Here is a 27,237-nt window from a genome sequence, read left to right on the forward strand (position 1 = left end):
GCTGTGATGGTGCAGAAGAGGAATTTTCTTGCTCCAGAATTCGCAGTTAAAGAGCTGGAAGGGAAGGGACCTACTGTCAAGGGTAGATGTTTTTAGCATGAGGGCAACTTGAAGAAGAGAGGAAAGGAGACAGTTCTGGAGGCTGTTAGAAGGGGACCCCTCATTCCACAGTAGGACACCGTTCTGTGTGCTGGGAGCTGCGGACACTGAGGTGAGTGTGGATACACAAGTGAAAGCCTGGGCTTGGACTGGAAGAGATGCTCCCTCCAAGGCAGAAAGGAAGGAGGTAGAGTGAAGTGGGTTGTTCTGTGGTGGGTCAGTCTAGAGGAGAGGGCAGAGAAATTGAGGTAGGTCATGAGCCAGGGCTGCTTCTCAGTAGATGATATGAGGGCCCTGGTTTGAACAGCCCCGTGGGGAATGGGGCAGAAAACACCCAGGAAAAGCAGGATTGCCCAGCAGTGTTGCTGACTCAGCAGCGCTGGAATCCTCAAGTCTGTGAATCCACCTCTCACTCCTCTCACTTAAGAGATGTTTTTCTCGTAGTTCTAGCTGTGCTGACCCAGAGGAGGGGAGAAATCCACCAGGCTTGTTCAGGTTTGGGCCTGGTGTCCTCCGTGGAATGACAGGAGCGTGAAGGCTCATAGTGCCTGGTCCGCTCTGGGCTCCAACCTGACTAGTGAGAAAATCAAGCTTGAGGTTCATTTTGAATAGTTAAAAATTTAGATTAAGAGGTCACTATAAAGCCTAATCATGGGCTGGGCGTATGGCTCATGCCTACAATCCCAGCTCTTTGAGAGACCAAGGTGGGCAGATCACCTGAGGTCAGGAGTTCAAGGCGAGCGTGGCCAACATGGCAAAACCCAGTCTCTACTAAAAATACAAAAATTAGCCAAATGTGTTGGTAGGCACCTATACTCCCAGTCACTTGGGAGACTGAGGCATGAGAATCGCTTGAACCCAGGAGGTGGAGGTTGCAGTGAGCCAAGATCGCATCATTACACTCCCACCTGGGTGACAAAGTGAAACTCTGTTTCAAAAAAAAAAAAAAAAGAAAAAGCTAATTATGGCCAGGCACAGTGGCTCACGCCTGCAATCCCAGCACCTTGGGAGGCTGAGGTGGGAGGATTGTTTGAGCCCAGGAGTTCGAGCCCAGCCTGGACAACATAGTGAGACCTTGTCTCTACAAAAAAAAAAAATAATAATTAAAAATTAGCTGGCCGTGGTGGCACACGTCTGTGGTCCTAGCTACTCAGGGAGGCTGAGAGGGGAAGACTGTTGAGCCCGGGGAGGGGTCAAGGCTGTAGTGAGCTGTGATCATGCCACTTGCAGATCAACCTGGGCAACAGAGCAAGACCTTGTCTCAAAAAATTTTTTTAATTTTAATTTTTAAAAAGCTTTATTGTAATAAATACCTGGGATAGACTTAGCCTTAAGTGTTGTTGATCTTTATGGTCACTGTTTTTGTGCATATTGGCAAAGGAGGGGAAAAGGATGTTCGTTCTATAAATCCTTCCAACTGTACCAGAACCTACAGTCTCATCCTGTCAGAACATGAAAACCTGTGATATAATCCTGCTTATTTCTTGAAGAAACATTGTAAAGTCTGCATGTATACATACTTAAAAGCAGTAGTCAGTCTAATATAATGAAGCCTATTTTTATCTTACAGGTAAAAAGAATGAATGCTTGATTTGTAAAGCTCCTTGTCGTACAGTTTTACTTTCAAAACATGTAAGTTAAAATCTGTAGTATCTGCATCTTAATCACAGTCATATTTCCTTTTAAATTCGTTATTTAATTTTTAGTCATTTGTGGTGTCTAAAATTTTCAGTCACTCTGCTACGTTAACAAAGATATCTGAGTGATCAAAATGCAGTTAGGATTTAGTTTTTAAAACTTACGTTTTTAAAACTTTCTTAGCTGTAGATTGACCTTATTCCTAGGTTGTTGAATCGTGCTGTGTTCCTAGAAATGAAAGTGGGTTAAATAGATTTCTTTAGCACCATACAAGCACCTGAAGCGGGTGATAGAGTTTGGATTTGTATAGGGGTTATATATAATTAAGAGTGTTGTTGGTAAAGTAAGTTTAAAATCAATTACTGCTGAAGACTTAAAACAATGCCTTTTGTTCTCTCTATAAAATACGCAGTTTAACTTGTTATTGGTATAAACAAATGATTGGTGTTTTCTCTGCCTGATCTCCAAAATGTGCATTTGGTCTGATGATTTAAATATAATAGTTGTTTTTCTCTGATTACAAACATAATACAAAGTTACACAACATTCATACAGTACAGGAAATGATAATGGCAGTTGTGTAAGTCCCCAGATCCTGTTTCCCAGAGATGACAGTGACCAGGAGTTTGGCACCTGTTCTATGTGTGTTATTGTGATTTACCTTTTCATAAAAATGGTGTCTTCTCTGCCAGGCACGGTAGGACATGCCTGTAATCCTAGCACTTTGGGAGGCCAAGGCGAGCGGATCGTGAGGTCAGGAGATTGAGACCATCCTGGCTAACACAGTGACACCCCATCTCTACTAAAAGTACAAAACATTAGCCGGGTGTAGTGGCAGGCGCCTCTAGTCCCAGCTACTCGAGAGGCTAAGACAGGAGAATGGCGTGAACCTGGGAGACAGAGGCTGTGGGTAAGCTGAAATCACGCCACTGCACTCCAGCCTGGGTGACAGAGCAAGACTCCGTCTCAAACAAACAAACAAAAAAAATGGTGTCTTCTCAGTTGACATTATATTTTGGGCACACTCACTCTTAAAATGACTGCATTATGTTTTAGTATTTTCCTATCAGTGAGTTTTTGGGTTTTTTCGGTTTTTCTGTTTCAGACAACCTTCCAGTGAACATTTTTAACCAGTATCTCTCCACATTTGTAAGAATATTTCTGTGACATAAATTCCTGAAGTGATGAAAAAGCAAGGGCAAAAGATGTAAATGTTTACACTTTTAACAGAAAATACTTTCTTTTCTTCCACACGTGTGGCAGCTTAGAGGCTCAGTGACTGCCTGCTTCTGCTCCTCACGTAGTGATCCCACACTAAGCCCTGTCACATGGTCAGACTGGAGGCTGGTGAGCCCTTAGCCTTACTCTAGCTTGGGTGGAATGTTCAGGTCGTTTACTTACTTTCTTGTTTCCTAGTAAATATATTTAAGACCATCCGTGTCTTTCTATGCACTGCTATTCTATATCATTTTGAGTACCACTTTTCTCTCTTTTCTAAATAAACTCTAATCTGTCTTTTTATTTTTTTAACTCAAGAATTATTTGAAAGGATATGCTTTAGTTTCCAAGTGGTTAGATTTTAGCTCCCTGTCATTTTCATCGTTAATTTTTCATCCTATGGCATTCTGATGAGAGAATATGGCTATGTGGGTTTTTTAATTATCAGGATTTTCACTGTGGTTTAATACATGGTAATTGTTCATATTTGATGGGCGTTTAAAAAGGCATGTGTTCCTTTCTGTGTGTCTGAGTGTGTGTGTGTGTGTGTGTGTGTGTAAGTAAAATTGTTTAAAATGTGGAAGTTGTTCCTGCTTCTCTTTCTCTAAACCATCACAGACTGTGTGGGCTCTTTCTTCCATAGTCTCTTCCGAATGCCGGTCTTCCTTTCCCTGTTGCTCCACCCCCCATAGGAGCTTCTGGTTTCTCCTCCTCTCACTCTGGCTTCCTAGAGCCTCTTCACCCTGCAGCCAGAGGGATCTGAGTAAATGCATCCCAAATTTCCAGGAGTCAATGCCAAAGTCCCCCACGCCTGTAGGCCCTGTGGCCTAGCCTCTGGCAGCCTTGTGGTCCCCAGGCAGCAACTGTGGGCTACAGCCTCTCCAGGAGCCAGGGTCTTCCACCTCAGTGCCTGGCTTTCCTGTTCCCTCTGACTGGAATGTCCTCTCAGATGGCCACAGGCTCCATCCCCCGCAGCCTTAAGGTGTCTATGGAATGTCAGGAGACATCACCAACAGCTCTGGGTCACACTGGCTTCTTTGACCCTGACCTGCAATAGAAGGGACGCTTTATATTATGGCAGTGTGTGCACTTGCACGTGGGTGCATCTGTGCATGAGCGCTTCTGTGAAATCAATTTCACGAAGCAGTTCTTACCCTCGCTTAGTGCAGCACCCTCTGATCGTTTCTATTCTCATGTTATTTTGTCTTTAAAACAAAACATGTTATGAGTGAACTTCCCCAGACCTGATTGTGACAGACACCACCGTGTAAAAGTGACCCTCTGACGCTGTGTTCCTTGACCTGGATTATTCTGCTTCGCAGTGTGTGTCACCACCTAAGATATCTTTATATATTGATTTGTTTGTCATTAAAATGCTCCGTTATGACTGAACACACAAAATAGGGCACCACTGTATTGGTCGGGTGGTGGATGGCCAGGGAGCAGGGCAGACTGAAGGATGTGCCTGGGGATGTGGTGGGTGGCCGGGCCCCCGGGAAGGGAGACTCCGGTGAGCCTGGAGCAGAGCAGGGGCTGTGCTCTCCCCACATCTGCCTCCTTGAGGAGAGAGAGTGTAAGCTAGACTGTGCCGGTTTTTACACACACGTGGAAAGGAGTAGCTATAGTAAGGAGATGAAGGATGAGGATGCCCCACAGTCATGGACACGCCAGTTGCTTTTAAACTCCAAGTGGTAAGAGATAAGTCTCGAGGGTGAAAGCCTTGAAAGTTGAGGCAGCACTTCTGCCTCACTTCACTTGATGGGAACCCCAGCAGGCAGAAGCAGGGCTTGGAGACAGCAGACAAGAGAGCTCCCCCAGAAGGCAGAGCTGCAGTCTAGCCCAGGCTCTCCCTGGGGAAGGAGCCCCCAGCACCCATCCTCAAATACCTCATGCCATGCACCTGTGTTCTTCCTTCTCCCTTGGTGCGGTGGGGAGTGTTCTTAGTTGTCCTGCCCCGTGCCCCCATTAGACGTCAGGTCACAGCAAGGATGCAGACACATTCATTGTCTTTCTAGCTCGTAGACTGCAGGCCAAATCGGGACCCAGTTGCCCCAGCATCTGAGCTGGGCAGTGACAGTGGTGTTGGGGGTGCTCCACTCTGGGGGAGTGACTTTCTGTGTAGAGGAGGAGTGACCTGGATACCAGTGACCACATGGCAGACCGGGCCAGGCTGGGCAGTCATCCCCACACCTGCTCCCTCTGTCCTGGGCACCTGGCTGTACTGATTCTCCCCGTCTACCTTCCCATGCTGAAATGCAAGCAGGAGCAATGAAGGCCACTTCCAGGCCTGACCCATAAAAACAGCCTCCTGGACAGCCCTCCACCGCCCTTCCCTCACGGTAGAAGCTCAGGAGAACAGAGCAGAGCTGCTGGGGTCAGGGTGACCTGGGCCTAGGGCCTGTGTGGAAGGCCACCCACTGAGCCTGGTCTTGAACTATTGTGTGGGCAAGAAACAAGCGTCCCCACAACAAGCCATTGAGATTTGGGGGTTGTCTGATACACCGGTTGGCCTACATTCATCTTCGCATGTCCACATATATTTTGGAGGCAACTCGGCAATTTCCACACACATAGAATCCTGTTGGGATTTTTATTGTGCACTTACTGTTCTTTAGAGCGGCTTTGTGCATCAGTGTTAGTATTTTTCTTAGGTATTTAATGATTTGGACTGCTACTGTTACAGTTTTAAAAAAATTATCTCTTAAGTGCTTATTGCTAGTATGTAAAAATGCAGTTGATTTTCTTAACTTTCACTAGTGACCTTGCAGAATTTACTTGATAACTGTTGGTTTATGTGTAGATTCTGCTAGAACATTTACATATACAAACATGTTATCTTTGAATAAGGACTGCTTTAGATTTCTCTTTGTAATCCTTATGTGCTTCCTTTTTTTTTTTTTTTTTAACGGCATTGGCTGGGACCTCCAGTACAGTGCTGAGTAGTAGTGGCATTAGCTGACGCCCCTGTCGTTTTCCTGATTTCAAGGTCAAACTTTCAGTATTTCATCAAGTATCATATGTGCATCAAGTTTTTGCTAAGGTGTTTTTTTAATCATCATGAATGGTATTGAATTTTGTTAATTTTTCTATAGTTATTGACCATAACTATTAGCTTATTCTATAGCTGTCGAGATTATCATTTAATTATTCTCATTTATTTTGTTAATGTGGTGAGTTGCATTTATTTTTCGAATTTGAAACCCACATTAGATTCTAGGAACAAATTCAACTTTGTAGTGATATAAGATAGCTTGTATCTGTAAGTAAATTCAGTTTGCTACTATTTTGTATGGGGTTTTTTGCACCAGTGTTCATATGAGAGCTGGACCTGTAAATTTTTTTTCTTGTAATGCCCCTTTCACATTTTGGTAAATCAGGTCTATTCTAGTTTCATAAAACAAGTTGTAAATTATTTTTATTTTTCTCCTCTCTGGAAAGTTTTTTTGTAAGATTGGGGTTATTTCTTCAAATGTTTGGTAGAATTCAGGAGTGACACTATTTAGGCCCAGTAAGTTTTTTGTGCAAAGATTTTAAACTAGGGATTTAATATCTTTATTAGACATGGAACTATTTAAAGTTCCTGATTCTCCCTGAGTCAGTTTAAGTAAATTGTATTTTTCTAGGAATTAGTGCATTTCATCAGAATTTTCAAATTTCTTGTCATCAGTGTGCTTGTAATCCACTCATATTTTTCATGTCTGTAAGTTCCATAATGATGCCCCTTGTTTAATAGTGGGTATTATGAATTCTCTTTTCACTTGACCAGTTGTGCCAAATGTTAGTGATTTTTATTAGTGCTGTGGACTCTTGAACAACACAGGTTTGAATTGTGTGTGTCCATGTATACCTAGATGTTTTTCCAGTCAGATGCAGATCAAAACTACAGTATTCATGGGACACAAAACCTGCTCAGATGGAGGGCTGACCTTTCCTGTACGCAAGTTCTACAAGGCCAACTGTGGAACTTTAGTATGCTTGGATTTTGGCACACATGGGGTCCTGGAACCAGTTGCCCCTCATATACTGAAGGACGACTGTATTTTCAAAAACTAATTTTTAGCTCTTTTGATTGTGTCCATTTTATATTTGTTTCCTATTTTGTTAATTATCTTTATCGTTTCCTTTTTGTCTGGATTTAATTTGTTCTTTAAGGTGGGTGCTTAGGATTAATTTTCAACCTTTCCTCTATAATATTTACACGATAGGGTCATAACTTTCTGTGTTCACTTTTGCCTGCAGTATACATATTTGATTATATTACATTTTTATCTTTGAATTTTGAGATTTCTACTCAGTTTCTCCTGTGACCCATGTGTTACCTAGAAGTATATTCATTTTTAAATATTTGCAAGTTTTTAGTTACAATTTCTATGATCTTTTATTGAAGTCTAACACAGAGCCAAGTACATACATTATGAGTGTATACCTCAGTAAATTTTTCACAATCAGAATGTAACCAACATTTAGGCCAAGGAAAGTAGTTTACCTGCTGCTGCAAGCTTTCTTAGGTGTATGTACAGATATTTTTGCACGGAGAAGGAAGAACCCTTCACAAGGTGAAAGATAATGGCCACATGTGTGTTTTTGTTTCCCCATGGTAGGAGCTGGAGGAGGGATGACACTCAGTAGAGTTTTCTCAGGTGAAAGGAGCAATAGATGATGATGTAGCAGATGATGTCACAAGTGGTGTGGAATTTTATTAATTTTTCTCTAACTGTTGACCATAACTATTTCATTAGTTTTTTTCTTCCATAGTAGGATTTATTCATTCTGGAGAATTGGTCGGAACTGGAGATACAGGTGGCAGAGTCATAATGCTTCAACAGGAGCAGATGAACAAAATCTCATCTTAAGCAGAAGGGAATACCATGTTTACAGGACCTTTCAGAACCATGAGCCAGAGTTTGACCACTTGAAAATTTCAGAAAGAGAAGAAAAGTTCCACAAAACTAGGTGGTTACCCGATAAAAATTCTGCTCAGTATTGTCTACCAATAATAAAACAATACAGGCCGGGCGCGGTGGCTCAAGCCTGTAATCCCAGCACTTTGGGAGGCCGAGACGGGCGGATCACGAGGTCAGGAGATCGAGACCATCCTGGCTAACATGGTGAAACCCCGTCTCTACTAAAAATACAAAAAACTAGCCGGGCGAGGTGGCAGGCGCCTGTGGTCCCAGCTACTCGGGAGGCTGAGGCAGGAGAATGGCGTGAACCTGGGAGGCGGAGCTTGCAGTGAGCTGAGATCCCGCCACTGCACTCCAGCCTGGGCGACAGAGCGAGACTCCGTCTCAAAAAAAAATAAAATAAAATAAAATAAAACAATACAATTATGGAAAATCAGTGAAAGGTACGAAAGACCAGAAGGATATAACTTGAAGAGGAAGATGGAGTGTGTAGAGATGCTACCCGGCTACTGCACTGTGAGTGCCAGTCTTTTGCTCCACAAAGAGCATCTGCCAACGCTCATACTTGTCACATCAACTCAATTCCTGTTAATAGTGATTTTGAAACATATTTATCTGCAGGTGATTTGCAGATTAAAATCAGGTCTTTGGCCGGGCGCGGTGGCTCATGCCTGTAATCCCCTGCACTTTGGGAGGCCGAGGCAGGTGGATCATGAGGTCAGGAGATCGAGACCATCCTGGCTAACACAGTGAAACCCCGTCTTTACTAAAAAATACAAAAACTTAGCCGGGCATGATGGCGGGCACCTGTAGACCCAGCTATTCGGGAGGCTGAGGCAGGAGAATGGCGTGAACCTGGGAGGCACAGCTTGCAGTGAGCTGAGATCGTGCCACTGCACTCCAGCCTGGGTGACCGAGTGAGACTCCGTCTCAAAAAAAAAAAAAAAAAAACACAAGTCTTTGGCATCTGAAAATTATAGATGGGAGTTTTAATATTGTAGATATCAAGCCTGACAATATGGAAGAGCTAACAGGTGATTTCAGCTGCAGAATTCCATCTGAACAGCTGTAACACATCTGTATCTAGCAGCAGTAAAGGAACTATTTGCTCATGTGACATGAGTGTCTGCCCTCTGTGATAGGCATTCTACGCTGAAGAACCTGATGATTCCAGCAACAGGTCATTTTTGTCTGAAATCATCTCCTTTATTTCTGATGTAAAATTCAGCCAGAGTGGTCAAATATGATGATAGAGACCATTTGTTCGTCAAAAGTTAGAACTTCAATATGGAAAACATGGCCGGGCACAGTGGCTCACACCTGTAATCCCAGCACTTTGGGAAGCCGAGGCGGGCAGATCACCTGAGGTCAGGAGTTTGAGACCAGCCTGGCTAACATGGAGAAACCCCATCTCTACTAAAAATAACAAAAATTAGCCGGGCTCAGTAGCACACGCCTGTAATTCCAGCTACTTGGGAGCCTGAGGCTGGAGAATCACTTGAACCTGGGGAGTGGAGGTTATGGTGAGCCGAGACTCTGCCCCTGCACTCCAGCCTGGGCCACAGGGTGAGACTCCATCTCAAAAAAAAAAAAAAAAAAATTATGGAAAATACCTGTGGAAATGTAACAGGTGCACGAGTAGCTCGGAAGTAAACTGTGCACGGTGTGAAAAGGACCATGAGTCTGACAAATTCCGTGTTGTTGGAATGGATCTGACAGTGTTGTGACTGGGTCTTACAGTGATTTCAGAATGTTTGATAGGAACACAAAACAAGACCTAACCCTAGAAGTATCACGGGAAAGCAGTAAGCCTGGTACAATTCTGAAGCCATGCAAAGTCTGTGCAGGCAGCAAGCAAAAGAAGATGAAATCAGTGTTGACAGCCAAGATTCCAGCAAGGAAATCCCGCGTGAGCCTGGCACCCCAAGGAGAGTATCGTGCTGCAGCCAGTATAATCTGTGTGTGTTTCAAGACGGTAAATTAGGGCTAGCATTCCTAGCCAGAGAACCCCCTTCCTGCCTAGTTGCAGTGGCTGAATCAGCCTTCGTGATGATAAGAGCACTCTTTTGCAGTGCCCCTTTCCTGTGTCTGACAGTGAGTCACCAACAGCACGCCTTTACAGCTGCGTGAGGAGAGCTCCGTGGATCGCGCACAGTGGTGCGCCCGTGTCTGCTTGTGCCTTCGGGCCTCATGGACTGATTGCTCTGCACCGGCGTTGGTTTCCTCCAGTTTTACGCCCTCTGCTGTGGTAATGTCAGACGCAGCAAAGGCCTTCAGTCACGCTGTGAGATTTAACTGTGTATTCTCATTCCTGTACCATTGTGGAGCACACACCCACCTTTTAAAAATTAAATACAAAAAGAAAACATTAGTTTATGATTTTCCTAGGGATTGTGCGAACAATCTTGGCGTTTAAAAGTCTAACGTAAATTCAATTTTCCTGATGATGCGAGGGCCTCAGCTCTCACCCAATCCCCCTTCTCCTGGCCTTCCCGCACCGCTCCTCCAGCCACACTGGCTCTCACTGCACTAGGCCGCACCATACAGTGCAACCATGGACAGCTAATATTCATTTAGATTTTCCCCCATTTCCCCCTCTTCCCTGTTCCTCTCTGCCTCCCAAATCTCTGTGCTTCTATCAGGAATTATTTTTCCTACCTACAGGGAATTCCTTTATTATTTTAGTGCTGGGCTGTTAGTGACAAATTTTCAGTTTCTGTTTTTTAAAAATGCCTCTTTTTCTTGAAGTATATTTTCGCAGACTTCAGAATTCTTTGTTGAAAATGAACGCACCTTGAAAATTAGCACTTTGAAAATTCCAGCCCTGGCTTATCGCCGGCTCTCTGCGACATGGGTGCCAGGGGTGGAGGAATGGCTGCCTGTGTTCTGCCCAGGCCTCACTGAGGTCTGTGCATCTGTGCCATGATGCCATTAGTTAGTTTTGTAGACTTCTTGGCTGTTCTGTCTCTAAGCTCATCTTCTGGACATTCTGGGGTGTCTGTCATGTGTAGAATGACCCAGTCCCCCTTACCCAGAAGGCCATGGAGCCAGATTGATCTGTGACAGCTTCTTCAGTTGCTCCCATTTCTGGTCCATGGAGCTCTTGGTCTTGTCTTTGAGTCATCTGTGTATTTATAATGTACCTTAGATAATAGTGACAGTCCCTGCTCCCTGTGCACTCACATGGGCCATGCTCCGCTGGGGGCACTTTTCCTGTATTGTGTCACCTGCTGCTTGCCATGGCCAGGCCTGAGGGGGTGCTGTTTCTGCTTCTCTTTTATACATGGGGAGACCAAGGCACAGAGGAATTAGGTGAAGAAGCAGGGTTGCAGGTCAAGGGTGTGCAGAGCTGGATTTAGGGCAGACTCTGAGCTCGTGACCCCTGTCCCATTGGACACACTGCTTGTGCCTTTGCTGTTCGGTATGTATGGGAGGGTGTTACACAGGAGCTCCTACCCCATCCAAGCCAGAGCCAGGTCTTGACCTCTCTACTGGGTTTGAGTCCCCGCGTTACAGAGGAGCTCACCTCCAGGATGCTCTGCTTGGCCTCTGCCTCTGGGGACCTGGGAATGGATTCTGGAGTGGGTTCCAGGACCTCTTCATCTGCACCTGCCCCAGGTGTTGGAGCTGGTGCCTTAACCCTGATCTAAGCCAGTCTATACTGTCTTCTAGAATTCTTCAGTCTGATTGATTCAGGGTATCATTTCCTGTTTTCTACCACAAGTAGAGTATTTTTTCCTAAATTTTACTATCATTTCAGTGGGATTTGGGGAGCCAGTGGTAGGTAGGTGGATGGGCTCAGATGACCATCTTGACCTTCTACACACTCACCGTCCTGAACCACAGAATGGGAGGAGGCACAAGGTTCTTCCTACATCTTGTCATTCTGGTGTTTGCCCCTTTCTTTGTTTTTGGTTTTGGATTTTGGTGTTTGAGGGGTTTGTTTGTTTGTTTGTTTGTTTTGAGATGGAGTCTCGCTCTGTCACCCAGGCTGGAGTACAATGGCATGATCTTGGCTCATTGCAACCTCCGCCTCCCGGTTTCAAGCGATTCTGCCTCAGCCTCCCAAGTAGCTGGGATTACAGGCACCTGCCATCATGCCCAGGTAACTTTTGTATTTTTGATAGAGATGGGGTTTCACTATGTTGGCCAGGCTGGTCTTGAACTCCTGACCTCAAGCAATCCGCCCACCTTAGTCTCCCAAAGTACTGGGATTACAAGCAGGAGCCCTTTTCTTTGAAATCCTCAGGCGATTCTGGTTCACGGCAGCTCCATGCCTGGCACAGCTGTCACCTGATATTTTGTGCTAGTGTGGTCCTTGGTGGGGAAAGTGAGGGAAGGCCAGGGGTCTGGGGAGGCGAGGCAGGGCACCCTGGAGGCACTTGAGAAGGAAGTTGGCAGCGTCTGCATGAGGGCTAGTAACCAGACGCGGTTTTTTTTTTTTTTTTTGAAACGGAGTCTCACTCTGTTGCCCAGGCTGGAGTACAGTGGCATGATCTCGGCTCACTGCAACCTCCACCTTCCCGGGATCACACCATTCTCCTGCCTCAGCCTCCTGAGTAGCTGGGACTACAGGCGCCTGCCACCACGCCCGGCTACTTTTTTGTATTTTTAGTAGAGACGGGGTTTCACCGTGTTAGCCAGGATGGTCTCGATCTCCTGACCTCGTGATCCGCCTGCCTCAGCCTCCCGAAATGCTGAGATTACAAACGTGAGCCACCACATCTGGCCTACCAGATGCTGTTTCTTAAACCTGCATCCTTCCTTAAGGTCCTTACGCTTGCTTTTTAAATAACTCGACATGTACTTGTGACTACATAGTGGTGACTTAATGCTTGTCAGCTTATTTCATCCTTCTGATTTTAGTGTGTCTCCACTGTGCAGGAGGCTGGGCTGGAGGCCTTCATTCATGGCGACCTTCTGCCCTCACTAAGACCCTTTTGAGGAGGGAGTATATCTTTGCCGTAGCCCAGAGGAGCTCAGCGCCTACCAGGCTCTGCCTCCCAGCCCTCACCACTGCCCGGCACCGCCCTCAGAAGGAAGCGGCCAGGACGAGGGACTGTCCTGCTGATCGAAGCTGTGCCTGGCAGGGCCCCTGAGAGGCCATTCACAATGTACTGGCCATTTGAGTCATCTACAGCTAATTCTAGGTCTTGAAGTACAGTTTTTAACTGGTGACCTGAAGCATTTATTAGATGCAATAAATGTAGAGTTGTTTCTTTCTCTTTCAGACTGACGCAGATATCCAGGCATTCTTCATGAGCATAGGCAGTCTGTGTAAGAAGTACTCCAGGGAAACCTCCCAGGTGAGCTGTGGGGAGTGCAGCTTGGTTCCATGATGAGCAGGTGCACTATCCCGAGACTGTGGAGCTGTGGGGGGTGCGCTTGGTTCCGTGATGAGCAGGTTCACTATCCCGAGACTGTGGAGCTGTGGGGGGTGCGCTTGGTTCCATGATGAGCAGTTGCACTATCCCGAGACTGTGGAGCTGTGGGGGATGCGCTTGGTTCCGTGATGAGCAGGTGCACTATCCTGAGACTGTGGAGCTGTGGGGGGTGCGCTTGGTTCCATGATGAGCAGGTGCACTATCCCGAGACTGTGGAGCTGTTGGGGGTGCGCTTGGTTCTGTGATGAGCAGGTGCACTATCCTGAGACTGTGGGGGTGCGCTTGGTTCCGTGATGAGCAGGTGCACTATCCTGAGACTGTGGGGGTGCGCTTGGTTCTGTGATGAGCAGGTGCACTATTCTGAGACTGTGGAGCTGTGGGGGGTGCGCTTGGTTCCGTGATGAGCAGGTGCACTATCCTGAGACTGTGGAGCTGTGGGGGGTGCGCTTGGTTCCGTGATGAGCAGGTGCACTATCCCGAGACTGTGGAGCTGTCGGGGGTGCGCTTGGTTCCGTGATGAGCAGGTGCACTATCCTGAGACTGTGGGGGTGCGCTTGGTTCCGTGATGAGCAGGTGCACTATCCTGAGACTGTGGAGCTGTTGGGGGTGCGCTTGGTTCTGTGATGAGCAGGTGCACTATCCTGAGACTGTGGGGGTGCGCTTGGTTCCGTGATGAGCAGGTGCACTATCCTGAGACTGTGGGGGTGCGCTTGGTTCTGTGATGAGCAGGTGCACTATTCTGAGACTGTGGAGCTGTGGGGGGTCCGCTTGGTTCCGTGATGAGCAGGTGCACTATCCTGAGACTGTGGAGCTGTGGGGGTGCGCGTGGTTCCGTGATGAGCCACGTGCACTATCCTGAGATCATGTGTTTTCTGTGTTCTGGAGGCAAGTTCCTTTGAAGATATTTGATCAGCAAATATTTTCTGCCAGAATATTTCTGTGGGTTGAATTTTTACTTTCTTAATGGTGAAACATTTACATACAAAAGGTTCTGATTTTGACAACGTCCATTTGGTCTATTTTATTGTTTTTGCTTTTGGTGTCACATTGAGACAAAGTGGTCTCAGTCAGCTCTGGGGTCCTTTTGGGTAAGATGCCCTCTCCCCATATTCACACCTTAGAATCTCAGGTTTGGGAACCCTCCTCACCAGGTCAGGGCTCTCTGGGTTCAGGGCAGCAGGTTTCTTCTTGACACTGTCCTTCTCTGACAGTCGCCTGGGGCCTTCTGCCTGCCAGGCTTCCGATCCCTGCTGATTCCTGCATGGCAATGTTGCCTCCATGGGCCCCCCTCCTGGTAGCTGAGCCCCTGTCATGGCAATGTTGGCCCGTGATCCCCCGTCCTGAAAGCTGAGCCCCTCTCATGGCAATGTTGGCCCATGATCCCCCCTCCTGAAAGCTGAACCCCTGCCATGGTAATATTGGCTCCATGGTCCCCCCCTCCTGGCAGCTGAGCCCCTGCTGTGGAAGTGTTGGCTCCGTGGTCCCCTCCCCTGGCAGCTTTTGCCAGCTGCTGTGCCAGTCCTCTGAGTTGCAGCTTGTCCATTCTCTACCTGTTTCTTCCTGACCCTCCTCCCAGTTAGCACGCGCCTCCATGCCAAGCCTCCCCCACCCCCAGCTCTGACACAGGTCATTGTCCTCTGTGCCCACCCCCGCATGCTGAGTGGCACTTCTGGCCTCCTTGGATGTCACTGGACAGCTGCAGTCCACCAGTCTGGGGGAGAGCTGCCAGGAGAAGAAGGGGTCCTTCCCGTAGCCCCCATCCCGCACTTCCTTTCCCTCTTCTGTGAAGAGTGCAGCTCCCACCATTGGCCACTCCACCTGCCTTGCAGGGAAAGAGGTCTAGTAGGGGCAGCCAGGATCTGAGGCGAGACACTGAGGATGGACCCCCGCATGTCACTCTCCTTGGTGGGCTTGTGCCTTCAGGCTGTGGTCAGCCAAGTCACCAAGACTGTCCTCTCTCTGGGAGGTTGTCCCATGGCAGCAAGCTTCCTTGGTTCTGAAACAGCCTGAATCAGCCACAGTGTCTCAGGCTGTCCTGAGGCTGTTCCCATCTCAAGTTATGCTCAGTCACGTCCTCCAGGGAGGTGCCCAGAGGCTCAACCCGTGGAAGCCAAGCAGCACCCAGAGATCCCCGAGAGTGCTGGCTCAGCACCACACGGGCACCCAGACCAGGATGCCGGCGGTCCCAGAGCCAGCCAGAGTCCCATGGAAACACCATCCAGGATGCACCTCACCCCCCCACCCACCCTGCTGCACCCAGCAGGACCCTCATTCAAGCCAAGTCCCCTTGGGGCCAGAAGTCGCTGGAGTTCATAAAACACGTGTGTTATCACAGACCTCGGAGCCACAGGCTGCGCGCTGCAGGGTAGTTTTGCCAAGTGCCACAGAGGCCAAGTGCTGTCTCAGGAGAGAAGACCCAGCAGACCCGACCAGCCCCTCCAGCCACCTGTCTGCTCTGCCTCTCAGGCCTCTCAGGCTTTAGGCATGGACCGTGGAGACGGCTGGCTTCAGCCTGGGCAGCACAGGCTCTGCCCAGTGACCTCACAGCCCCACTGTCTGTCAGTTACACTACGGAGGTGAGCGCCACAAGCACAGGGTGGAATTTTCCTGCAGCTACATGATGTGGTATTGTCATATTTACACTCTAATATCAACGTAACATAAATATTGGAATATTTGTTACATATATTAACACATAATGGATTTATTGTTATTTTTAAATGAATTAATAAATACTTTTAAATTTGTCTCAGTCTTAATTTCTAATAGGGTAAATATCGACGATAAAACCCACATAAGCCAAGCTCTTTGGGGTCCTCAGTAACTTTTAAGAGTGCAAAACTGGCCCAAGACCAAAACTGTGAGCACCACGGCTCAGGCCTTGGGACCTGCCCTGGGACAGCGTCAACAAACCACCTCAGCCTCTGCCTGCCCCAGTCCTCCTTCCTAGTCTAGTTGGTAACAAACATCTTCCTCTTCCCAATAACCCTCTAAGATCCGTTCCATCCACCCAGCCGCTGCCCTACCTCAGGCTTTGTCAGCACTGAGCATGCAGACACTGGTCCTGGTGTGGTCAGGAGCTCCTGTTGATGAATGCAGGCACAGTCCACTCTGTGGAGGGGAACTGGTAGTGAACTGAAGAGTCAGAAGTGTGCTTCGGACCAGGCAGCCGCCTCTCCTGGCCTCTTGGCGAGAGTCCGCATGAGTGACCTGCACTGTCCCCCGACTACCTTCACTCTCAGGCCTTCACAGCCTCCTGGTTCGCAGGATGTGGGCAAAGCACGCATGAGCACCGGGCAGCTCCTCCTTGGGGCCCTGGGCTGACCTGGCCCAGCACAGCCTCTGTGACCATCGCAGCCCTGGAGTTTTGCAGTGATTTCATTGACCTGTTTCTCTGGCTCAGTTCAAGAGGCATATTCTCTGCAGGATAAACACTCACCATCACTTTTAAACTTTGTTTTAGTATTAAAATCTACCCTCTTCTGAGGCCACACCCCGTGTCTCAAGTCTCTGGGCCCCAACATTGGTCAGAGTCCAGGCCAGATAAACCGCGAAGGCGGCATGATGCTGCAGGCCTGTGTGGCTCCCCCTAGTGGAGCCCTGGAGGCTGCTGTAGACCCCTCAACACCCGGACAAGTGGGTCTTGGCTGACCCCCAAGCTCATGTGAGGCTCCCCAGCTCTGTGCTCAGTTGAACTCACCCCATCTGCTGCTCAAGTCCCCTTGGAGACTTGCCCTGCAGCCCAGTCCTTGCTGCAGCCACGCCTGCCCTGCCAAATCAGAGCCAGCCACAGACTGACCTCATGTCACCAAGGCCTTTCTCTGAGAACAGCCAGACCGGGCACCCCCACAGTCGGGATCAGGCACGTCTGCTGGTAGGTTCCTCCGCAAGCATGTGAAGCTGAGGAGCAGAGGCCCTTGCCTGCAGGGTGGAATGTTCCTGCTGAGGGTGCTTTGGAGAAGCTTCCCACACAGGCACAATTGAGCGGGGCTTGAGGGGCGCTTGCAGGTGTCCCCGACAGGCAGCAGGACTTGAGAAGTGTCGGCAAAGGTTGGAAAGGTGCCCTGGCCGTGGCCTGCGATGTGCCCGAGAACTGGAGTCAGGGCAGCCTGCAGAGTCCTGTCCACTCCTCTTCATAGCCCATGGCGTAGTACCCAAGACTGTCTTCCCTCCTTGGTGGAGACGCGGTCCCCTTGTCGAGTAGGGGAGAACCCTAGAGCTCCGAGTCACTCCGAGGATGCAGCAGCCGGGAGACCACGAGGCTGTCATCCCTGCTGTCCTGTAGGAGGGCCCCTGTGCAGCCCCGTCCTCTGGAGATGGCCTGTCATGGAGGAGGTTGGGAACAAAGGCCTGGCGTGTGCTGGGCCTGCCTTTCCACAGAAGGGAAGACGCCTGCCCTGTGTTTGCACTGGGCCAGTGAGCCACGGGCAGACGCAAGCCGCTCCCTTGTGCTTGTGTTATCACCACAGATGGTGGGGTGGAATGAAGTGGGGGATGGAGCTAGAGGATGCTGACTTTCAGTAGCAATGGAGCCACAGTTAGCCCTGTTGTTTGTCGGCCTTTCCAGCCTGGTCTTTCCAGAGGGTAGGCACCATTGTCTGAACACTTGACTCATACGAAATAGCTCTCTCTTCCTCTGAGGAAATCACAGGCCTGTCTTTCCTGCTTCTGGTGGTCCTCTCAGAAACCCAGTTCAAGCTGTCTAGACAGCATACATGAATCTGGGGCTCCTGTAAATGGGAGGGTGCTGGTGTCAGGCATGGCTGGCTCTGGGAGTGCAGACAGGCCCACTAGGCGTCTGCCAGCTCTGTGGGTCTCGCTTAGCCTCATTCTGTGTGCCAGCTCTCTTTCCATCTGCCCCTGCCATTGGTCCAGCCCTGTTTGGTCAGGAGGCCCTTCCTCAAACCAGTGGCCGTTATCAGAGGGACAGCACCCTGTGGTTGGCCCAGAGGGAGCACCATGCACAACTTGAATGGAGCAGGTTGCTGGGGAGACTTTCCTGTCGTGCCTGTTAAGCCTCCCCTGTGTTTGCCTTTGGCCCTGCCTGCTGGCACTCACACCTTCTCTGCCCACCCGTGGGGGGTGTCTGCCCTGGGCGTCTGTGGGGGCAGGACACACATAAGACAAGCACTGTGAGCTGTTCTGAGAGTCCCTCCAGCCGCCTCCTCCCCCAACAAAACTTCCAGCCACAGAGATCATGTACCTGTGTCAGCAGCTGAAACGTATGATCTTTTCAGGTTTCAGAATTTCAAGAAAAACACAGGAAGAGATTGTTAGCCTTCTATACAGAAAAGGTAAGTCGAGTAGATTCATTGTCACTGAATTATTTTGACCTTTAGATTTAAATGTCAGACTTGTTAACACCTTGTTCTCAAAGGGGACAGGCTGCTAGATGCAATATCTGTTTCTCTGCGTGTTTCCAGCTATGGGGACATTGTCACTGTCCCCTTCTGACCAGCCTATTGGCCCAACCCTTGTCTGTAGTTACCAAGTAGCCCATTGGGTGCAGCACCACATGGGCCTCCCTGCCCAGCCACGTTTATCCCCTCAGCCACTGGGGTCGACATCGGGGTCTTGGGAGCTTGGGAGGCAGCTTGAAGGATTCTCTGCTCAACCATCCCATTTTAAAAAGCAAGTCCTTCTTAAAAAAACTTTGAAGGTTATGTAGTCAGTAAAGTCAGGAACCCAGCTTTAAAGACAAGGGACCCTGGGGCCATTCCCTGAGTACGGAAGCCAGTGTGTGACCTTGTTGCTTCCTGTCTGTGCATGAACATTCTATGTACACCCAGACCTGGAGCGGACAGAGCACCCTTGGCCCTGCTTGCCAGCTGGTCACCCCCTCCTTACCCCTTTCATCCTGTTACCCCACCCTGTCTTGTCACCTTGCCCTGTCCTGTCACCCCCATCTCACCCCTCACCCTATCCTGTCACCTCATCCTGTTACCCCATCCCTGTCCTGTCACCTCTAATCCCATTCTGTCACCCTTATCCCATCCTGTCACCACTCACACCATGTTGCTACCCCCACCCTGTCCCATCATCCCATCCCATGCTATCACCCCCATCCCATCCTGTCACCCCTCACGCCCACCCTGTCCTGTCACCCCATATCAGTCTGTCTTCACACTGCTATAAAGAACTACCTGAGATTCAGTAATTTATAAAGGAAAGAGGTTGTATTGATTCACAGTTCCACATGGCTGGGAAGGCCTCAGGAAACTTATAATCATAGCGGAAGGCAAAGGAGAAGCAAGGCACGTCTTACATACCAGCAGGAGAGAGGGCAGGGGGAACTGCCAAATACTTTTAAACCATCAGATCTCATGAGAACTCACTATCACAAAAACAGCATGGGGGAAACTGCCTCCATGATCCAGTCACTTCCCACCAGGTCCCTCCCTTGACACATGGGGATTGCAATTCAAAATGAGATTTGGATGGGGACACAGAGCCAAACCACATCATTCCACCCCTGGCCCCTCCTAAATCTCATATCCTTCTCGCATTTCAAAACACAATCATACCTTCCCAGCAGTCCCCCAGAGTTTTAACTCATTCCAGCATAAACTCAGAAGTTCAAGCCCGAAGTCTTATCTGAGACAAGGCAAGTTCCTTTCACCTGTGAGCCTGTAGAATCAAAAACAAGTTAGTTACTTCCAAGATACTATGGGGGTAAAGGCATTGGGTAAATGTTCCCATTCCAAGTGGGAGAAATTGACCAAAACAAAGGGGCTGCAGGCCCCATGCAAGTCCAAAGCCCAGCAGGGCAGCCATTAAATCTTAAATTTCTCCTCTTATCCAATGTCTCACATCCAGGACATGGTGATGCAAGGGTCAGGGAGCTCCCAAGGCCTTGGGCAACTCCACCACTGTGGCTCTGCTGGGTACAGCCCCAGTGGCTGCTTTCTGGGCTGGGGTTGAGTGCCTGTAGCTTTTCTGGGTACACAGTGCAAGCTGTCAGTGGATCTACCATTCTGGGGTCTGGAGGACAGTGGCCCTCACGGCTTCACTAGGCAGCACCCCAGTTGGGACTCTGTGTGGGAGCAACCACCCCACATTTCCCTTTTGCACTGCCCTAGCAGAGGTTCTCCGTGAGGGCTCTGCCTCTGCAGCAGACTTCTGCCTGGACATCCAGACATTTCCATACATCTTCTGAAATCTAGGTGGAGGTTCCCAAACCTCAACTCTTGTCTTCTGCACACATGCAGGTCCAACACCATATGGAAACCGCCATTGCTTGGGGGGTTTGCACCATCTGAAGCAGCAGCCCAAATTGTACATTGGACCGTTTTAGTCATGGCTGGAGCTAGAGCGGCTGGGATACAGGGCGCCATGTCCTGAGGCTGCACAAGAGTTGGGTAGGGGACCTTGGCCTGGCCCATAAAACTACTTTTTTCTCTCTGGGCCTATGACGAGAGGGGCTGCTGTGAAGATCTCTCACATGCCCTGGAGACATGTTCTCCACCATCTTGGCTCCTCGTTACTTACGCACATTTCTGCAGCCAGCTTGAATTTCTCCCCAGAAAATGGGTTTTTCTTTTCGACTGCATGGTCATGCTGCAATTTTTTCAGACTTTTATGTTCTGCTTGCCTTTTAAACAGAAGTTTCAATTTCAGATCATCTCTTTGTGAACACTTACATGACTGTATGCTTTCAGAAGAAGCCAGGTCACATCTTGAATGCTTTGCTGCTCAGAAATTTCTTCTGCCAGATACCCTAAGTCATCTCTTTCAAGTTCAAAGTTCCACAGATCTCGAGGGCAGGAGCAAAATGCCTCCAGTCTCTTTGCTAAAGCATAGCAAGAGTGACCTTTGCTCCAGTTCCCAATAAATTCCTCATCTCCATCTGAGACCTCCTCAACTGGAACTTCACCATCCATATCACTGTCAACATTTGGGTCAAAACCATTCAACAAATCTCTAGGAAGTTCCAAACTTTCTCACACCTTTCTGTCTTTTTCTGAACCCTCCAAATTGTTCCAACTTCTGTCCATTACCCAGTCCCGAAGTTGCTTCCACATTTTTAGATATATTTATAGCAGTGCCCCACTCTACCGGTACCAATTTTCTGTATTAGTCCATTGTCACACTGCTATAAAGAACTACCTGAGACTGGTTGATTTATAAAGGAAGGGGGTTTAGTTGACTCACAATTCTGCGTGGCTGGGAAGCCCTCAGGAAACTTAGAATCATGGCAGAAGGCAAAGGGGAAGCAAGGCACATCTTACTTAGCGGCAGGAGAGGGGGTGAGGGGAACTGCCAAATACTTTTAAATCTTCAGATCTCGTGAGAACTCAATGTCATGAGGACAGCATGGGGGAACCACCCCCATGATCCAGTCACCTCCCCCAGATTCTTCCCTTGACACATGGGATTACAATTTGAGATGAGACTTGGGTGGGGACACAGCCAAACCATATCATACCCCCACCACATTCTGTCACCTCTCAATCCCATTCTGTCACCCCCTTACCCCATCCTATTACCCCCTCCCTGCTTCTGTCACACCCACCCTGTCAGCCTCTCCCCTGTCGTGTCACCCCCACCTCATCCTGTCACTCCCCACCTTGGTTCTGTCACCCTCACCACATCCTGTCACCCCACCCTGTCACCCTCACCCCATTCTGGCAACCCCACCTATCCTGTCACCCCCACCCCATCCTCTCGCCCCCACTTCTCTCCTGCCACCCCCAATGCCATTGTCTCTCCCCCACCCTATCCTCTCTCCCCCACCCTATCCTCTCACCCCCACCCATCCTCTCACCCCCACCCCATTATCTCTCCCCGACCCCATCCTCTCTCCCCTACCCCATCCTCTCACCCCACCCCATTCTCTCTTCCCCACCCCATCTACTCTCCCCAGCTCCTGTCCTGCCACCCCCATGCCACTGTCTCTCCCCGACCCTTTCCTCTCTCCCCCACCCCATCCTCTCACTCCCACCCCATCCACTCTCCCTAACTCCTGTCCTGCCACCCCCATGCCATTGTCTCCGACTCTATCCTTTCTCCGCCATCCCATCCTCTCTCCCCCACCCCTTCCTCTTACCCCCACCCCATTCTCTCTCCCCCACCCCATTCTCTCTCTCCCACCCCATCCTCTCCTCTCTTCCCCATCCCATTCTCACCCCCACCTCATCCTCTTACCCCACCCCTGTCCTTCCAGCCCTATGCCATCCTCTCACCCCTATCCCATCCTTTCTCCCCCACCCCATCCTGTCACCCTACTCCATCCTCTCACCCCCACCCTGTCCTTCCACCCCCACCCCATCCTCTCTCCCCCACCCCATTTTCTCATGCCTACCCCATCCTTTCACCCCCACCCCATCATCTCACCCCATCCCTGTTCTTCCACCCCCACCCCATCCTCTCTCACCCCACCCCTTCCTGTCACCCCCACCCCATCCTCTGACCCCCACACAATCCTCTCACCCCTACCCCATCCTTTCTCCCCCACCCCATCCTCTCACCCCCACCCCTGTCCTGCCACCTCCATGCCATCCTCTTTCCCCTACCCCTCCCAGGCCCACCACAGCCCCATGTTACTCGACAACCACCCAAAACCCTGCCTGGAAGCTTCTTGCAGGAGCCGGCCTGGGCTTAGCTTTTGTTATATTTTGTGTCTGTTGTCTCCACATCCTCCCAGCAAACCTCAAGGATGGGCATGAGCCATGATTACAGACTGGACAGTGGGATCCTAGACTCCAGTCACTCCCTCGGGTCTGGCAGCTCCCACACACATGGCGGGGTTCCAGCCTGACAGCAGAGGCTGTGCTGTGAGATGACCTGGCAGTGACCGTGTGTGGAAAAGGTGCTTGTGTCTGACTTTGAGGCTGGGTGCTCCCCTGGAAGGGCTGACACTGAATTCGCATCATGTCGGCTTGTGGAGAGTGCAGCGCTGAAATTTGTCTCCTGGGGCTTCAGTTTGACTTAGCTGTGCATGGCCCCTAAGGCCAATTTCCTAAGTACCTGATGGACCGGACTCCAGGCAGATTTACTCATGAGCAGCATGAGGGCAACTCCATGCAGAGTAACCCACATTCTGATTCATGGTTTAAGAAATTTAGAGGGTCACAGTGTCGCTCAGCACAGCCTGTCTAATAACAAGAGGTTGTGCAATTATGTTTAGATTTCTAGGTTGGAAGAATCCCTTAGGAAGTCGGTGCTGCAGATAGAGCAGCTGCAAAGGTAAGCCCCCGCCCCGACCCGCTGTGAGTGCGCAGTGGGGGCAGCCACTGCCACGTGCATTGGTCTGACTCTCCAAGATGAAGAAAGAAAGACGACCTCAGATGCAGAGGGAAGAGCTCGTTCATTTACCTGAAACTTTTGTCAGAGCAAAAATGCTGTGGGAAAACCAAAGGGAAGAAGGGAGACAAAAAAGAAAAAGTGAAAAAGACATGAATGGTTCCCCTTGGGGCAGCTGCCCCAGTGATTCCTGAGGCAGTGGGAGGGGCCTGGGAGAATAGCAGGCACCCTCGGCCTCTCCAGAGTGACCCAGCACAGGCAGGGTGGCCCTGCGGCCAGGGACTGCGGGACTCCACCTGCAGCCTGGCGGCCTGCTTTCTGCCAGGAGTTGTAGCCGTTTGCAGAAGGTACATATATGTGGCAAGTTCTGTGTCTAAAGGCACTGCTGTGAATGGGTGATGCATCTTAGGGAGAAACATCCAGAGTTGCTAGGATTAACCAAAATGGAGACTTAAAGCATTACATTTCAGTATCTGGAAAATCTAGCCATTTGAAAGCCTCCTTTCTTGTACATTTTAGCTCACCTGTGCCTTTGCCATATTGCCTCTGCTCTGAATGCGCTTTTACTGCAGTCAGTGTTTCTGGAATTTGGATTCAATAACAGCCAGAGTTCAGTTACCACAGTGATATACAGATGCTGCACATTTTACACTCGGTGATGCCTTAGATTTTATGAGATATGTTGAATAGTCAAAAGTTGCTGTTTAGGCCGGGCGCGGTGGCTCAAGCCTGTAATCCCAGCACTTTGGGAGGCGGAGACGGGTGGATCACGAGGTCAGGAGATCGAGACCATCCTGGCTAACACGGTGAAACCCCGTCTCTACTAAATATTACAAAAAACTAGCCGGGCGAGGTGGCGGGTGCCTGTAGTCCCAGCTACTCGGGAGGCTGAGGCAGGAGAATGGCGTGAACCCGGGAGGCGGAGCTTGCAGTGAGCCGAGATCTGGCCACTGCACTCCAGCCTGGGCGACAGAGCAAGACTCCGTCTCAAAAAAAAAAAAAAAAAAAAAAAAAAAGTTGCTGTTTGGTGGCTGCACACCAACGGGAAAGTCGAGGAGTCAGGAGCCCTGTCTGCCTCCCATTGGCCGTGTGTGTAGGAGTGGGTGAGCCTCCAGCGTGTGTGTAGGTGCCCGCCTCCCTGCTGTGTCAGGCAGCTGAGCATGGCATGGCCTCACTGGGGCCGTGGGGCCGGAGGGAAGCTGGGGACGCCAGTCACACTGGCTGGTGGCCCTGCTCCTGACATGAGGTTCTGATGGCCTCTGGTGAAAAGGGCTTCTTTCCCCTGTCGTTATTTTGGGTTCTAAGAATTACCACAGGCTTGTCTTGTGAAGGGTATGTTCCAGGTGTCAGCAAGGAAACTCCAGGCCAAATCCAGCCTGCAGTGTATTCTCTCCTCCTTCCTTTCCTTTGCTTTTTTTTTTTTTTTTTTTGAGACAGGGTCTTCCTCTGTCACCCAGGCTGGAGTGCAGTGGTGTGATCTCATCTCACGCCTCAACCTCCCCAGACTCAGGTGATTCTGCTGCCTCTGCCTCCCAAGTAGCTGGGACCACAGGCATGCACCACCACAGCCAGCTAATTTTTTTATTTTTTGTGGAGATGGGGTCTCACTATGTTACCCAGGCTAGTCTTGGACTCCTGAGCTCAAGTGATCCTCCCACCTCAGCATCCCAAAGTGCTGCAATGGCCACCATGAGCCACTGCACCCGGCCACAGCGTATTTTCATGTAGCCTCCAAACTGAGCATGGCTTTTACATTTTTAGAAGATTGTAAATGCATTGCAACAGAGACTTTATGTGGACAGCAAAGCCTCCTACATTTACTAGGTAGCCCCATTTGCAGATTCCTCCTTTAAAGCATCTCAAGAGGAAAGGCAGATACTTAAGATGCATCAAAGGGGCCGGGCGCAGTGGCTCACGCCTGTAATCCCAGCACTTTGGGAGGCCAAGGTGGGTAGATCATCTGAGGTCGGGAGTTCGAGACCAGCCTGACTAATATGGAGAAACCCCATCTCTACTAAAAAAATACACAATTAGCCAGATGTGGTGGTGCATACCTGTAATCCCAGCTACTCAGGAGGCTGAGGCAGGAGAATCTCTTGAACTTGGGAGGCGGAGGTTGCAGTGAGCCAAGATCATGCCACTGCACTCCAGCCTGGGTAACAAGAGCAAAACTCTTGTCTCTCAAAAAAAAAAAAAAAAAAAAAATGCATCAAAGTGTGGAGTTACTTTCATTTTTTTCCTTCTTGGTGTATAATTTTCTTTCATTCTGTGGATTTGTGTTTTGCATCAATTCTGTAAAATTCCTGCCCATTATCTTTTCAAGTAGTACCCTCTGCATCCCCGGCCATGGCCTGCAGCTCCCTGCCCTCCACATCAGCCTCTGCTGTGATCTCCGTCGTCTTAGGCCACCTGGTCACATGCTGGTTGCTTCTTCCAGCTCCCGGATTTTCAAATTAAGCCAGTGAACCCCACTGAGAGTTTATTTTTGAGACAGAGTCTCACTCTGTCACCCAGGCTGGAGTGCAGTGGCACAATCTCAACTCACTGCAAGCTCCGCCTCCCGGTCCAAGCAATTCTCCTGCCTCAGCCTCCGGAGTAGCTGGGACTACAGGTGCCCACCACCATGCCTGGCTAATTTTCAGTAGAGACGGGGTATTTTTAGTAGAGACGGGGCTTCACCATGTTGACCAGGCTGGTCTTGAACTCCTGACCTGAGGTGATGCGCCCACCTGGGCCTCCCAAAGTGTTGGGATTACAGGAGTGAGCCACCGCCCCCGGCCCCCATTGAGTTTTTGTTCTGTCCATTACAGTTAACATTTCTAGAACATCCCTGCTCATTTCACCATTTGGAAAATAATCTTTGCTCATTGTTGCATCTTCGTCTTTTATGTAGTCATCTCACAGGCAGCCTTTTTATTTTCCTTACCTGATACCCTCAGGAATCCAAATCTGCCTTCTTTTCTTCCACTCTTGCTGGAGGAGGTGTGTTTCTGCTGATCTCTGGTGAGGTTGCACAGGTCAGTCCCACTCCCTACATACCTGGTATCGCCTGCATTTTCCTCCAGAGAGGATTCCCGTGTGCTCTGCGAGCCCAGCTGACCCGCCCCAGACCACTGCCCCCGACCGCGTCTTGCCCAGCCTCACTGTGGTGGCGTTCACGCTACCCACTTTTGTTGTCGTCGTCGTTTTTGTCATCGTCCTCTTGTTCCCACGAAACAAAGTGCGTTTTAGAGTGGTTTGGAAGCAGGAGCAAGTGCCCTGCAGAGGAGCCAGGCCACAGCCCTGCCAGACGCAGAAGGTCAGGTACTTCCACCCACCACAGTCAGCCACGCAACAGCCAGTGTTTACTGAGCACCAGGTGCATTCTCAGCGCTGTTCTGGGGTCTGGCAATTCAGAGTAAGCCAAGCGAGCCAAGTGCCAGTCCTCTGGGAGCTTCTGTGTTGGGGGAGAAGAGGCAGAAAGTGAACTTGTATGTCAGGCCGGGACACAGGCTGTCGGGATAAGTGACTCTGGGTGAGGAGCTTGAGGGGCAGTGCCAGGGTGGGCTCTAGCAGGTGACTGCACAGCGGAGGCCCGAGTGGTTGAGCTGTTGCACAACTGCCTATTCCTAGCTAGCTTGGTCCCGAACTGAAATTGCTGAGGGCAGACTGTTCGCATCTCAAAACCCGGCCAGCATAGATGGGCACTCGGTGCCAGGAGACAGCCCCACCCTCATCTGCAGTCATGCACCTCAGTGTGTCCACAGAAACAG

The 27,237-nt window shown here is 49.6% G+C and overlaps 1 protein-coding gene and 1 pseudogene across 4 annotated transcripts in view; both read left to right on the forward strand.

The window, feature by feature from the left end:
• LOC103246511 (probable E3 SUMO-protein ligase RNF212) overlaps positions 1-27,237 on the forward strand; it is a 62,760-nt gene that overhangs the window by 3,664 nt on the left and 31,859 nt on the right. For all 4 annotated transcript variants that reach the window (XM_073012596.1, XM_073012597.1, XM_037983233.2 and 1 more), the window contains exons 2-5: positions 1,670-1,731; positions 13,091-13,165; positions 18,481-18,537; positions 23,370-23,428. In XM_073012596.1, coding sequence (XP_072868697.1) covers positions 1,670-1,731; positions 13,091-13,165; positions 18,481-18,537; positions 23,370-23,428 — 253 coding nt within the window. The remainder of the gene's footprint in view (positions 1-1,669; positions 1,732-13,090; positions 13,166-18,480; positions 18,538-23,369; positions 23,429-27,237) is intronic.
• On the forward strand, positions 15,122-15,890 carry LOC140710514 (uncharacterized; annotated as a pseudogene).

Source organism: Chlorocebus sabaeus, chromosome 27 (genome assembly GCF_047675955.1).
Source record: "Chlorocebus sabaeus isolate Y175 chromosome 27, mChlSab1.0.hap1, whole genome shotgun sequence".
NCBI lineage: Eukaryota > Metazoa > Chordata > Mammalia > Primates > Cercopithecidae > Chlorocebus > Chlorocebus sabaeus.